At 39.2% G+C, this 15,357-nt stretch overlaps 1 protein-coding gene across 5 annotated transcripts in view; it reads right to left on the bottom strand.

Annotated features, from left to right (window-relative positions):
* Positions 1-56: 56 nt before the first annotated feature.
* The window catches only part of MAP7 (microtubule associated protein 7), a 111,341-nt gene continuing 96,040 nt past the window's right edge, over positions 57-15,357 (bottom strand). For 4 of the 5 annotated variants that reach the window (XM_082758369.1, XM_082758367.1, XM_082758366.1 and 1 more), the window contains 6 exons: positions 14,707-14,902; positions 13,092-13,193; positions 12,747-12,797; positions 12,592-12,649; positions 10,077-10,179; positions 2,878-3,142 (listed from right to left, as the gene is read on the bottom strand). In XM_082758369.1, coding sequence (XP_082614495.1) covers positions 2,893-3,142; positions 10,077-10,179; positions 12,592-12,649; positions 12,747-12,797; positions 13,092-13,193; positions 14,707-14,902 — 760 coding nt within the window. In that variant the 3' untranslated portion in view covers positions 2,878-2,892. Of the gene's footprint in view, positions 2,227-2,877; positions 3,143-10,076; positions 10,180-12,591; positions 12,650-12,746; positions 12,798-13,091; positions 13,194-14,706; positions 14,903-15,357 lie in introns of those variants that run through there. The other variant, XM_082758368.1, reaches the window with a different exon arrangement.

Here is a 15,357-nt window from a genome sequence, read left to right on the forward strand (position 1 = left end):
TGAAGTGCAAGCCTGGAATAAATATTCATTATTATAATATACATTTATATATAATATACATTATTTTTACTACAACCCAGTTCAAAAAACATACGAGAAATGAATCAGACTCTTCTCTATACTGCAAACAACAAACCAAATGTTGTAAAGTCTCACAAAACTAATCAAGATCAACATAGCTTATGCCTGAGCCTAAATGAACCCTCAGACATAAAACTGAAGCTAAGTCTTACTGGCTACATCTTTGTTCTGTCCATAGTTGTGTAAGTGACCCTGCACTGGTTTTTCTTCTAGTAAAGAGATCAGAGGAAACTTAAAAAAAAGAAACCTAAGACCAGGAATAGCGAGAAGAGTTTTCCATCACAGATTGACTCCTGCTCCACCTATGCGAGAAAATCAAAATATAAATAGAAGTAAATATTTCAAACAAGTTTTATTTGGTACTTACATGCTAAACATCGGTTTAAAGAAAAACTACAGATTTTGGTCACTTTATAATATTGTGGCTATGTACATGGAAAACTAAAGAAAGCAAGAAAGGATCCCAATTAATTTTACTGTGTCACAAGCCGTTATTCAAAGTTATTCTGACTGAATGGCTGTTTTTCCCATCCGGGTATTCTGGCAGATGGTCTCTTTTTGCTTTCCCATTGCTTTTATCCCATCTCCTGTGTAAGACAAACACTTGGCAGCAGCAGAACTTCAGAAGTTCTTCAGCTTCTGTCTCAGAAGATTTCTTTTGCTAGCACAGACTTTCTGCACAGCCTGAGAGCCTAGCGCAGTGCTCACTAAAGGAGAGTGCAAGAATCTTTCTGGTCCATCCTCCATTAGCATGAACTGAAGCCTCATAACTCCCATTTCCACCAGCCAAGGACGTACTCGTGGACTTCAGTGAGCGACACATCAAGCCCTAGTGGGTGTTTCCAACAGAAGTATCTAGTGAGCTCTGCCTGCAACAGCATTGGTTATCAAAGCATAAAAAGGTGCACGATTTTAGCGTTCTACCCAACAGCAACCAAAAGTGAGGGATGGTAGGAATCGGCATCAGACTAAAGAGAAAGCAACCCCCGTTGCTCCTCCTATCAGTCAAACTGTAGTGCATTATGAAAATCACAGGCTGCATAAAAAGCACAAACAACGACCATTTGCCATTTGCTCTGAAACGAGCAAAACCAAAAAAATCCCCAAACCTGCTTTATCATCCAAAAATCAAATATTTCAGGTTTCACACAGTCTTCAATAGTCCGATAAGGCAAAGGAAATGTCTTCCATCATTGGGAACAGCAGCAATTTACAGGACTCGGAACAAGGTACTTCCCTGTGTGGGTGTATGTGCATGCGTGTGCGTACACATCCTTTATAGGATTGTGAACATGAATGTAACTAAAAAAAAAAATAAATCAAGTTTGCAGTATCATTTTAGCACATTTTTCTAATTTATTCAATTATACAATTTACTTCTTTACTGAACAAAAATTCATAAATACATCATCTAGGAGAACAATAGTTTTTCCTCTTGTCCGTGAAAAAATAACGCTTTCAAATTTTCACATTTTAAAACCTGCCTTGTTTTGTGTTTTTAGAGAAAATGTGAGAAGATCATAGTGATTCTCAATTTACAGAATGTCCCTGTAGGAATTACATTTACAAGAACCTGATACAGAAGCCTATACTCTGCCCCCATAATTAGAGTTCTCTGCAATAATATTTAAACCAACAGGTTTAAATAAAACACCTCATTAACTCTACTTGTAGAGCAATGAGGTATTTATTTTTCAAGTATTAGAACCACAAAGTGTAAAAGATTCGTTGCCAATTTTACAATTATGCCTTTTAAACCAACACCAATCTTTTTTAAAAAAGAATCAGTCCCACCACCCAAATCAGCCCATTGCTTCCAGATTCCAGTGTCTTGTATCTTAAGGAATGCAGAAATATCCATTGACTAACAGAGAAAAGCTTGTTGGAAAAAGCCATATTAAGTAATGCACGTGAAGCATGATTTTTCTAGTGATGAAAACTATTGGAAAGGTGATCGAAGTCTATTCCCATCATTTCTTCTGCTGGTTTTGCTAAAGTCCTTCCAAAAAAAAAAAGATACTCAAGAAATCTTTAAAAAACCGGAGAGAAAAATAAAACACTCCTTCATAGCATGGAAGAAACTCCACTGACTGCAGAGATGCTTACATCACCTTTGGTTCTTCAGAAGAAATATTCAGATCACTTCTACAACAGAAGGCATCAAAAATGACAGGTCAGCAAACAGGAGCAGTGCTTACTTCACAACGCTATGCACTTACACAACTATTTTATTACAAGATGATTTTTTTCTTATATTTTCCACCCACAGAAAAAGAAAATAAATGAGGGTAGTCCAATTTAATTTTCTATATGGACATGTTTACTTAACATCCTTTAAAAGTCATGCTTAAATTCAGAAAAATCTGTTGTGCTGCAAACCTTCCATCAGTATTCACGTCAGCAAGAACTTGATAAGGGAAGTACCCTCAGAATTGTACATAGAAGGCAGCAGCTACCTGTTCCCCTTCTGCATGAGCATATCAGATAATACATCTGCAGAACTGGAACATGAGTGCAGATCATAAGCTAAGAACAGCAGCTGTCATTGTTATCATTTCCACTTCTAAGCACAGGGTAAACATTTTCAAACAATTTCAAAAGGCAAATGGTGCAGTGCAACTGAGAGCCCCTTTCCAGCAAAAAATGAGGGCCCATCAAAATTCACGCAGCATCTGTCTGTACCTGGCACGCCCAGCTTTACAAAGAGAAGACATGCTCCCTTCCCCAGAGAATCGAGGGTGTACAGTGCTTGATCAACCTTTATCAATTAGAAGCTATAGGGACTCTGTCAATTACAACATATTACTAATTTTAATGAGCTAATGCAAACCTACCTGCTGTTTGATGTGTTTGAACACTATCTACCTGAGGCAAAAGAGTCCCCTTATCTTCAAAAGCTAAAATTGGATTCAAAGGAATTCCAGGACTATTGCTTCCATCATTGTTCATGGCATCCAGCCGGGGAGGTTTAGAACCAATGGGTAGGTTTATGATCTCTTCAAAGTTAGCATTCTGCACAGACATTCCGTTTTCATTCGTATTTTTCTCTGGATTGAGATTGCTGAAAGAGAAACAGATATTTCTTCATATACTTAATTTAGAACAGAAATTTAGTCCTCGTCAAAGCAACATTACAGAAATTTAAATTAATCCAGAGCATTTGTTTAGCCATTAAAAACAAAATTATGTTATTACCACAGCAGACTAACTTTTTTTACAGCAAGGCACTAGATATGCGTTCCCTCAACATTTACATCACATACATTTGGCTACGCTATACCCAGAACAACAGAGACCCTCAGCAACGCTGCAGTTCTGAGAAGTGACTGGAATGGGAAGCAGTAAATAAGCAACCTCTCCAGCACAACCACTGCTATCCTGAGCCACCCACCTAATGCAGTTTATGGCCTTTCTCAGCTTTCAAAACCTTTGCTGTATTTGAATGCTACAAGACCCCTCTCCTCTTACTGCAAATCAATGTAATTATGCTTAGATAAGGTCGTTGTCATTTTTGTGACTCTTTGGATCACCACCTGCCTCCAGTTTTTGAGGACCCTGTTCTACCTGCCACTTACCCAGAGAAAACACTCCTTTACCAAGTCAGTTCTCCTTTCAGTTCCTCACCTTGTCCAAGTTCTTGCAGCTTATTTACCAGATGCTACTCAGCTCTGTGCTTCTCCTATTGCTCATGCCCAAACCAAAAGCAGCACCTCCCAGCATCCCTCACATCACCCATTTTCCCATCTCCCATTTGACAGAGGTGCCTTTAGGAGCGAGCTCTTACACACCTCCTCCAGTCATGAGGGTTACAAGTGCAGGTACACTCTCCAGTTACACACACACACTCCTGAGGAAACACAGTCGTGTCTCAGTCTTGCCCTCCTCTCCCAGCCCGTTCATTAGCTGTTGTGTTGTCAGACCCTGCTGTCTCTTCACACAGCATGCACTGCCTTGCCACGCAGGAGGAACTAAGGGGCTGCTTGGTGAACAGGATGGCAGTAACAGGACCCAAAGCTACTCCACAAGAGCAAGCACCCAACTATCACTTACAAATCATGATCTTTCACAGGTGCTTCTCAAGGCCCAAAGTAGTTAGATCCCGGCAATTTTGGGTGTATGTTCCCTGTTTGGACACCACCCCTGTTCAAGCTGTTTGGAAATGCTTCAGCCACAAAGGCTCAGATGCAGTTTTCCTATATTTAAACAAGGCTATCAGCTTCCTCGGGCCATTTCTGAGTAGGTGGCATGGTTTCATAGGCTAATTTTTTCTTGACAGTACAGTTAGCAGTTGTTTTTTTTTGTAATTGGCTTGTAATTGGCATATGGTTTATTTTCATCTACTGGCTTCTTTGGTCACCAACTCTTTGCAAACAATTGCAGAAATGTTTTACAGTACTTCCCAAGAGACAGAATAATTACTGCACTTTAAAGGTGGTAACACTTTATCCAAAGCCCAAATTCCAGATTTCCTGTGAGAATGGGAAAGATTTGGTATGAAAACCAGCATGTCAGTCTTTCCAACCATCATCAGTTCTTTGTCAGAAAGTCAATTCCCCTTTTTTTAATCTGTGGGTGTGCTGAGTAAACTTCAAAATGAAAAGCATGATTCACTGCCTGTGTTTGAAAGCAGACACAGAAACCCTGCTGGCTGCCGGGGAGAGACCACAAGTCACATCCCCCTTCTGTGCCAGAGTTTCACATCTATGAGATGAAGAACAGAATCTGTGAAATGCTTTAGGACCAAAAAAACTGCTCTATCATGTGTAGGTATTAGGTTATTATTCACTATAAGGTGTCTTATTACTCATTTCATGCCTGTGTACGGCCAATAACCTTACCAGAGGTAAAATAACACAGTATTGGGAAGCCTGATGGATAGGTCAGGAATGAGGGATAAGAAGGGAACTGCTCGTGCCTGTAAATTAAGCAGTGTAAGTACCTCAGCAAGTATTGGGACAATAAGGAGAAGTCTCTTGCTTTTGCAAAGAGATACTAGTTCTTCTACCTGATTGATCAGCTAACTTTACAGATAAATAGTTCATCGTACCTATTAGTCATTGCACTGCCATTACACGCTGAGTTAGACCAGGACTCACATTGAAAGATGTCTTTCAAGGCAGGAGTCTATACAATCACAAAGGGGGCACAGAAGAGGAAGCCATGACTGGATATTTTCTATTATTTATTTATTTATTTATTTATTTGCTATAAGCAGGTGGCGCTCCCAACAAATTATTAGGGAGCATGTTTAGAAAAAACAAAGAAAAAATCTGAACCGTGGAATTCATTTCCACTGGACATCTTAGAGGCCCTAAGCTCAGAAGCAGCTTACACAAATTCCTAGGAGATTGGTATACCCTCCAGCTTCTGATAATTAAGAGCTTAGGGACTACCTGAGCCTATGCATTTGGACCACAATACATAGCAACCCTTTATTAGGCAGAGGATCTCTTGGTATTTATCTCTTTCCCTAAGTGACTGCTACTGCTCACTGAAACAAAGAACACAAGAAAGTAATGGATTTTTGACATGCAACAACTATTTTTACTGTCTTGTATTCCACCCTTAGCAACGTCTCAGTGTCCATCATGCCATTTCAGGCACATGATGTTGCAGGTACATTTCTAATAGCCAGGTAATTTTGGCATTTTAACAGATACCATAACTGTGCTTGAAGCAAGATAACTACATAATAAAAAAAAAAGTTGGCTGAATTTTTTGCAGAGCATTTCCAAACGTCACAGTCTTGCAAGCATCTGAAGGACAGATTCATTTTAAGGGAGCTTAAAAAAAAAAGCATTTGTGCAGTTTCGCATTTTGATCTTAATGCATCCATACTAATAAGATAAACTGGAGGGATTTGAGAGGAGAGCAGTTAATATAATAAAAAAGGAACTGGAAAATCCAAAAAGTTTAAAAAACTACTGAAAAATTACATTTGATGTGTTTAATTTCAGACCAAGACCTGTATAGATACAACCCATACCTACAGACTTTGAAGAGAGAAGATGAGAATGAAAAGAGATCAGAATTTAGTATGTCCTTCTGATCATCCATCTGGAATTGACACTAAAAAAATTAAAAAAACTGATTTACAATCCTTTGAAACGTGCCAAAGTATTTCTGTACCTGTTATTCCTGATCTGAAAGACAGCATCAGTCTCCTCTTTAATTGATATGATTTAGCAGAGCTGTCAGGAGTAGACATTAACAGCGGAATGGCCCCCCAGCTTTGGATGGTTAAAATAAAGCAGCATTTATTTTTAACTCTCTGAGACAATGGCACCGAAAACAGCCAATTGTGAGAAGCTGGAGTCCTAAAGAGGGGAACGCTGCGCTAAAGCAGATTTGAAGTGTGCCAACCTACAGACTGAACTGTGAATACATAACAATTTGAACCTGGTAACATTTTGATTTTTTTTTTTTTTTTCAAGGACAAGAGATCGAGGCAATCATCTTGTCTAACTGAATATTTCTAACAATTAGTTATCTAACCTACCAACTGCCTTTATATGGGATGGAGAGAGACAGATGAGATAAAAAGCTCTCACTGAGGCCCAGTGTAGGCATTTATTATGAAGAACCAAAAAACGAAAAAGAAAAAAATAAAAAGAGTAATTAATTAAACGAGAAAAGCACGTAAAGTATTATCAGTATCAATCACTGTACTTAAACAGCTTTCTGAGATGTAGCAGGCAGAATGCAACTTTGGCAAATAATTTGAAAGTGGAGAATCACACAGAATCACAGAATTTCTAGGTTGGAAGAGACCTCAAGATCATCGAGTCCAACCTCTGACCTAACGCTAGCAGTCCCCACTAAACCATATCCCTAAGCTCTACATCTAAACGTCTTTTGAAGACTTCCAGGGATGGTGACTCCACCACTTCCCTGGGCAGCCTGTTCCAGTGCCTCACAACCCTTTCAGTGAAGAAGTTCTTCCTACCATCTAACCTAAAACTCCCCTGGCTCAACTTAAGCCCATTCCCCCTCGTCCTGTCACCAGGCACGTGGGAGAACAGACCAACCCCCACCTCGCTACAGCCTCCTTTAAGGTATCTGTAAAGAGCAATAAGGTCGCCCCTGAGCCTCTTTCTCCTGAGAAGAAACAGAAGTCTCCACATGAGAAATGACTTAAGTAGCTGTACTGGTTATTCAACTCCAACTTGTACCGTTGCATTTCTTCCAGTATTCTGCTGTTCAGTATACATGTAGTACATAAAAAACTAGAATCTGGAAGAAATTTTGTTGGAACTTTTTTATAGTTTATGAGAAGCTTGAAAATACTTTAACATAATGTATTATTTTCAAATTAATGTTTCAAATTCACTTTTTCCAGTTGCTGGGGGACAAAACCCACACAAAAAAAACAGAATCAACACAGAAGTTAACAAACCATTAATAATATTGTAACATCTCCATGAGCTACCAGTTTTCTTGGTAATTCTGGATACTTCACTATCTACTTGGAAAATTTCCACAGTACACTCCATTTTAATATATATTTAGTGTTGCCTTTTCCACCACAATACACTTGGATTAAAAAAAAAAATCTTTCTTGTTCTTTCTCCCCCTCCTGAATAGTAATTCATTATTCTTCATTAGTATTCTAGCATTAAATTGTTTATCTGGATTTCCCCCTGTTGGGTGTGATAGATGATAGCACCAAGGTATCATCTGCAATAAACGTTTATTGATAAAACTAGTACTTGTTGATAATAGATGTCTGCTAAATAATACCACAGATTACAGCATTTGCATTAGGATTTATGAAGAATAATGAAGGCTAATGAAGTTCCAGTACAATGAGATCTACATTGCTAATCAAAAGCAGCAACAGAAGATACTGAATTACTGAAATAAATTGCCTTAGCTCCACCAAAATCGTTATTTTTTTCTCACCTACACTGTATGCACGAACACAGAAGGAGGCATGCTATTCCTAATCGGATCCTAGCCACACAGCTGGCATGACATGATGGGGAGGAATCGGGGACAAAGGTTTACCACAGCAAACAGCGCAGAACTTGTTACCTTCACATAAACCTCTACTAGCCTTCACAGTCACCCTCCTCCTGTACTGCTGCTGCCTGCATCGGGCAGAGCACCTGCAGCATCTGAGGAGTAACCCCAAGTACAGGTACTCTGTGCTCGGTCACTTAACAACAAAAGACATCAGTCCTGTCCAAGGACACGCACCCAGGCTGGACCTCAGAGTTGCACCAAACAGACACACCAACACATACACTCCCTCTGTCCCGGGCCCAGTGAAACAGCGATTGCAGCCTGGGACTTGCCATACAAAACACCTCAGGAGGAGCAATGAGACTCATGGTTGCTTTAGACCTTACCTCTCCTTCATTCTCTCCTTTTGCCCATGCACACATTTCCAGAAGTCCCCCAAGCAAACCCTTTTCAAGTTCTGGTCACAAATCTGAGCTATCTTGCCCTTAAAACATGCTCAGGGCTTTTCCAGACACAAGTCAAATCTTTTGTAGGGCTGGAGTGAGGTGCTCACACAGACCATCTCTATCTGTTGCATGTGCAGGTGTTTCTACATGCCAGACACCTGTGAAACACAAGATGCAGTAGCAACGTTGTTGGCACCTGTGGCTTTTTACCATGCGATAAAATCTGTGCTGCTATGTCTTCCTTCCAACAGTTTATCAAGCCACCTGGGCTAAGCTAACACCAGGATGCTACCAAGTGCTTCAGCCCTTGCCTTACCATTCAGTGTGGATGCACCTCCAAAGCAGAGTCCCTCTGCGCTCTGTCCTGGCATATCAGTTTCTCCTTTCACATGCACTTCCTCACATACACTTCCCCTTTTTGTTCCTGCTCTTCAGCCTCATCTATTCATTCTTCGCTTTGGCTATTCAGATGCTCCTTCCATAGCAAATCTAATGCTACACGACAGCATTCATTAGTGTGGCACGCCTGATACTACAAATATCAAGGTGCATCTAAGGTTAGGAGTGATTAACATTTAATAGTTGCCTGAGATAATTATAAGACGGCTCTGTGCAGCTCATCTAATGCAGTCCAGTGCTCAGTGTCACTGACAGAACTTATCTCAGCAGGAGCATCTTTGCTGGCATGACAGCAGGCTAAGATCCCCCAGGCATATGGAAGGACAGAGAGAGGGCAAATTCCCCCTTCAATTAGTGTCAATCACACCCTGAAGCATACCGCTCATTACAGACTGTCTGATGGCTTTCCACATTCAAGTTTTTCCATGCATATTCTGACATTACCTGCATAAAACATGAAAGGACTATGGGATTATTTGGCTTTCTGTGTTACTGGAATTGAAGTAACTGACAGCTCATGCCTATGGAACAGATTTGATTTGGTTTAACACAGAGGTTTCAAGCATTTCAAATATTTCTCAAAATCTCAGTGACTAGCCTCATGACTACAAAGAGCTCCTAATGTTAAATATCTGCCTCCCCAAACTCTCCTTTATAGAGGACAAAGGTTTTTTAAAATACAAAGTCAAAATGAGGAGCTCTGTATCTCATATGAAGGACTTTTGCTTAGTGTTCAAAACTTGCTAATACTTCGAGCAGTTCGAAAATCCATGCATCTAGGCTGAAAGCACAGCGTTCATTATCTGAACCAAGAAAACTAACCCTGCAAATCCAGAGTAGTTTTTATGAAGCTTAATTCAAGGAACACACACAAAAAAATGCCCTTTCCATTAAGTTTCAGTTTATGTAGTAATTCCCAGCAACACATTCTTCCAAACACTGCAAAGAATGCACTGGATTTTTGCAAAATTCTTCACTTGGCAAAAATAGGTTGCTGCTAAGTGAAAGATGACAAAGTTCTTTCCTGAACACAGGAAAAGATACAAAAAAATAAACAGGAAATGAGGCAAATTGAACAGCTGTGCTTCATATTTACTTAATGAATACCTGGATCTGAAAAAATATTTTATTACTCTAGTATTTCCCATCCTGTAAACACCCTCTAATACTTAGCAATGCTCTTACCTGTCCATATTTATGGGGGGTTGATGTGAAGTAATCATGTGCGTGCAGGTGACGTGTTTCCCATTGTGTGGAGATTGTGTTGCATGCTGAAGCTGAGGCCCTCCTGAAAGGTCCAAGAGAGATACAGGACTTGTTATGATTAGAGAGAGAAAGTAGAAAAAAGCAACATCCTCTACCTGCAAAGTAGGATAAAGTGTTTCCTACAAAAAACAAACAAACAAACCACAGTCATGGCAAGCTACAATTTTTAAATACTGTTAAATCCTCTGCTTCCTTTGTCATTTTTTTTGGGCACCTCAACCCTGTTTCAGGTCTGAAATTTCAAAGATTTCAAAACTAAAGCTTTATGGACAGGACTAGTCGGTTTACAATGATATAAACAATTCTAACACATAAGCCGTAGGTCACAATAGGCTGATATCTGACAGAATATTATGCTGGCACTTTTCAAGATGCAATAGAGAATGGAATAGAAGAACTTTGGGACATCAGCGATTTCACAGTGGTATTTCTCAGCTCCTAAGTTGATCACTGACTGTGAACAAAAAGGAAATAGAGGGAACACCTCCATGGGAAGGATATTTCTTTCAACAAGTATTAAATCACAACTATAAAAGGCTACAAAGAGCAGCATAAAAGGAGACTACATAACAAAGACCATGTGATGTCCCTGGCCTGCCTCAAGATGTTCTGTTAAAGTACAACTACAGCTTTCTGTGTTGTATCTACAGTCATACTCATTCATATACAGCTGAGAAAAAGGAAGCAGTTGCACCCAAGCATCTGTTACAATAATCACGAGAACAATTCAGTATACACAGGCTTGGGTGCATTTATCTAGATCACCTGAGGATCCTCCATCAGCTGCTCCTGGTTTTGCTATGCTCTAAATGCTTGGACCAAAGTCTTCTAAACTGAGTGACTTAGCCTGATTTATCGCAAGTTTTTATATGGAAGATATTAGCAATATAGGTTTTAGCGCTTCTACAAACAGACCAAGAGGAATTTACATTGATTTTGACATTTAAGACTGAGACTGTTTTTTCTGTTTTAGGAAGGCAGAATTATCTCCTGTTCTGAAGCAGAGGTCAAGTAAATGACAAAAAGGTGATGGATTTTGTTTCATTGTGTGATTTGGCCAGTCCTATATAGGCTTCCTTATGTTTTGTCCAAACCGTATGACTGAAAATAAGAGAAAAAAAATCACAATTTGCATATGGTCAGAAAAAGTATGTTACAATGTAATACGGAAAGTTAGAGTTGGCTGAAATATGTCCATTAATTTGTATCTTTAACTCAACAGCATATCTAGATAAAGCAAAGCCAAACAGTAGAGCATCCCTGGGGGTGAGAGCAGTTTTCTGTTTATCCAGTCACTGAATGATTCCAGCTTTCCCTTGGCACTGGGGAAATGGAGGTCCAAATTCTCCTCTGCCTTAGAGGACTGACTAATCATTTTCTGCTTCTGGAAGGAAAGCACTAGCCACAGGTTACAGAGCTATTTTTCCTTTCAAGAATTATTTAAATGGTTTATAGCAACTTCAGCAGTGCCTGCAGCAACAGATGGCATTCCAGACACGTTCTGTATTAGCAGTTTCCAAACTGTTTTTTATTTACAAGGATAACATGTAAACAAGTAACTACCGAATATACATAATGAAATCTGTGTCAAAAGGTGTCCTGGCAGTGCTAATTAGTGTGTTCACTTTAAGCACCAAGCAAAAAAGCAGTACCAGCAGCCAGTGTTTTTATTTGTCCTGTCTGTTACTCAACGTGAATACTAAAGAGAAATAAAGATTACCGTCGTTTAGCATGTTATGTTACAATAAGATAAGCTATTTGATAGATTGGCTTCAGTATATTTCAACTCTGCTAATTCATACTTGCTTATTGTTGAATATAAGCTGAATTTTTGCTTCTTTTATTGTGAGTATTAAAGTTTTAGATAAAAATTTACCTAAAAAGACTGGAAACACACACAGAAACAGAGGCAACAGAAGAGAAGGAAAGACTAAGAGTGTGGGTATGACAGGGAGACTCTGAGGTTTTGTAAGCGCTGAATTTTGAAAGAAAAGAAACAGAAATTAAGACCAAGTGACTAAAGACTGTGGAAGAGAGACATCACAGGGGAATGTTTAGGGTTACGAACAATTTTTGATGACTGATCGCACTTCTAATACTATGCAAAAGAACCTGAAAAATCAGTGATTTTGTCAAAGCTAACTTGGTCAACTTGTTTCTTTTTACTTTACAATTTATTAAACTTGGTAAACTACTCCCTCTTGTTAAACAACAATGTAATGAAATTGCTGAAACAGTTGACTCATTTAGTAATGGCTAACTACCCATACAGAATTATTAACTCATTAATGTTTGCTGAGACTTCGGAAACACTCTTTTAATGGTTTTCTTCATCACAAATGAGTGTGCCAAGTTTCAGAACTGTATCTCAAGTCACTGTGCTTAATAGGTATTTATTCACCTGCTGTGCTCACGGCACAGTTGAGTACAATACCTGCTTCTCCAGTAATATTTGCTTTTGATATGTGTCCATTTTGCTGGTCATTGGGTTTCTACAAAGGAAGCACAGCTTTGTAAATTTAAAATGGCACTAGAGGGAAGAATTGAAATGTACCCAATATTTATGTATGTCAAGTTAGCAGCACTGACCTTATCTACAGCTTCTACACGCCTAGTTCTCTTCATGATCTCCTCAAGCCTCTGCAAAAAAACGTAAAGGAGTAAAATAATGTTTGCTGGTAGTACTTCAAAATTATCCCTCCCAAACCATAACTGCCTGTCATTTATCAAAGTTGTGTTTAATAACATTGCATTTGCAAAAAGATTAATTATTTATTACTGTTGGCAACATTCTCTTCACTTTCACGTCAGGCTACACAGAAGAGGACCTCAGCTTTTCTGAGGGCACATTAATATCATGAGTAACTTTCTACAGTTGAGGTGGAAGCAAACTGCTAAGACAAGATGAAGTAGTTTCTCAGCATGTACTGTTACCTTCTTCCTTTCCAAGCGCTCTTGCTCTTCTCTTTGGAAATGCTTTTCACGTTCTAAGCGAATCCGCTCTGCCTCTTCCCGTAGGCGAGCTTCCTCTTCTTTCTGAGTTGATAGTAAGACAAAGAAGCAGGGAAAAATTTATTTTTTAAGGACAGAATAACATTGACAGCTGCTCATCTATATGTATCTACAACACCCTGGAAAAACACTATTGGGGTTTAAAAGTTGCCAACAACCTTTTCAGGCTGAATTGTACATTTCTTGATTGACCTCCATGATTTACATAAGAGGAAAAGATGAATAATTAGATACTGGACATCTTATTTGGTTGTGTGCCTGTTCTGTGTGGTATGTGCTGACAGCAGATAAGATGACAAACACATTTCCTAATCTTCAGCATTAGAACAGCAGCCAGGAAAGCATTCAAGAGATTCATGTATTGAGTGCGGGATGTTTTTGGAAGTCAAACAAAAGAAGTAGAATGCTTTATTTGTCCAACAGTCATTGCTTAATGAGACCAAGAACAAACCACCACAGGTACATTTGCATAAACTTTCCATTCCCATCTTTTTTTTTTTTTTTTAAACTACTTCACTGGAATATACTGCTGAAAGGCTTTGCTCCACAAACGTGGCAGTGTTGTAGGATGGAACTCCTACAACAGTTCATTAGTTAAGGCTGTATCATTCAGATAAACTTGGTTGTCCTTTATTTCTGAGTGCTACATTGTGGATGTAGCTTAATTTAACATTTCAAAGAGGCATTACAGATCTGAAAATCAAAACTTGTTTTTAAGTTATGTTCACCTGAACACAATCCTTAAAACATTTCCTTTTCAGAGGCATACATTTAAGTACGCACCAGAAGAAGAAGCCTAGTATCTATGAGGCAGATTGAAGTGCTGAACTTTTTTTGGGGAAAGGGTATTTGCAAAAAGTAGAAGATCGTGTAAAATGAAAAGATTCCTATCCAAAGCACTTACCATGGTCCCTCCAAAAGCAGGTAAAACAACATTATGCCCATCATAAAAGAAATGAAAGCACATTGAAAAATTGTCTTCTGATTCATTTAACTCTCATGTCTTCTGAGTAGCTGTACTGATGTTAGCAGAAATACACCAGGTAAAAGGTGCTCCGTGGCTCGAGTAAAGTGATAAAAACCTACCCTTTCCTGCCAGCCCTCCAAAAGCAGTATTGCACATAGAATTAGAAATCAGCCGTGCTATGTTTTCAACTGAATATTTAGTTATCTTGGCCTCTAGACTTTCTATAACTGTATGGGCAAATAGCTCTCTGGTACACCACCATTCATTAAATTCCCCCAGTACAACTCTACAGCATTTTTTTAATCACATTTTATCAGTATTAAGAAAGGGTTTGTTCTAAAATAAGTAAGTTCTACAAGAAAAAAATCACTTCCTACCACATGTTTCTGCCAAGAAACTGCATCTTTACTGTTTGAACCACTCCATGAAATGAAGTCAGCCACAATCCTATTAACCCTATATAGAATTTAAATTTTAGATATCCCTCCTTGAGGTACTGCTCAAGAAGTGTTGCTTCATTTACTCTATTGCCAACCAGACTGGCACAGAAATTCCAGGAGGGGAGCATACTTGTTTCTGAATACGCTCCATCTCTTCTCTCTCCTTCTGTTCTCTCTCTTCTGCCTGTCGGCGCAGCCGTTCCTCCCTTTCCCGCTCCTCCTCTGCATCCTTTCGCTTCCTTTCCGCTTCCTGTCTGCGAGCTTCTTCTTCTTCTCGGCGGGCTCTTTCTTCAGCTATCCTCTGGGACAGCTCCTCCTTCTTCTGCCTGCAATCATGAAACAAGTATAAGGAGAAGAAAAAGGAAAGAAAGAAAGTTAAAAGCAGTGCCCTGGCCCAAGACACCAGCACTGCAGAACAGCTGGATGAAAGCTGCGCTGCTGTTTCATTCATGAGAACAACAAAACATCCGAAGGGGGTCAGGCTAAGCCATCTGTTCTGATTCCTGCAGGTGCCACAGGTGAAGCCCTGTGGAACAATCTGAAAACTTTGCAAGGCAATACCATTACTTCTCTGGTATATGCTGGGCTTCCACTAATCCATGACTCAGGTACTTTCTGATTCAGAAGCAGTACCGTTGACTTAAACGCATCTTAAGAGACACTTCCTTGTGTTACTTCATTTAATCATATTTCGAAATAGTGTACTGTTTCAGAACCCAATTGATGTTGCAGCCATGACTCTTGAATTTAAATAAAAACTCTCTAATCTTGCTAATTTTTA

This window comes from Aythya marila (genome assembly GCF_965140915.1).
Source record: "Aythya marila genome assembly, chromosome: 3".
Lineage (NCBI taxonomy): Eukaryota > Metazoa > Chordata > Aves > Anseriformes > Anatidae > Aythya > Aythya marila.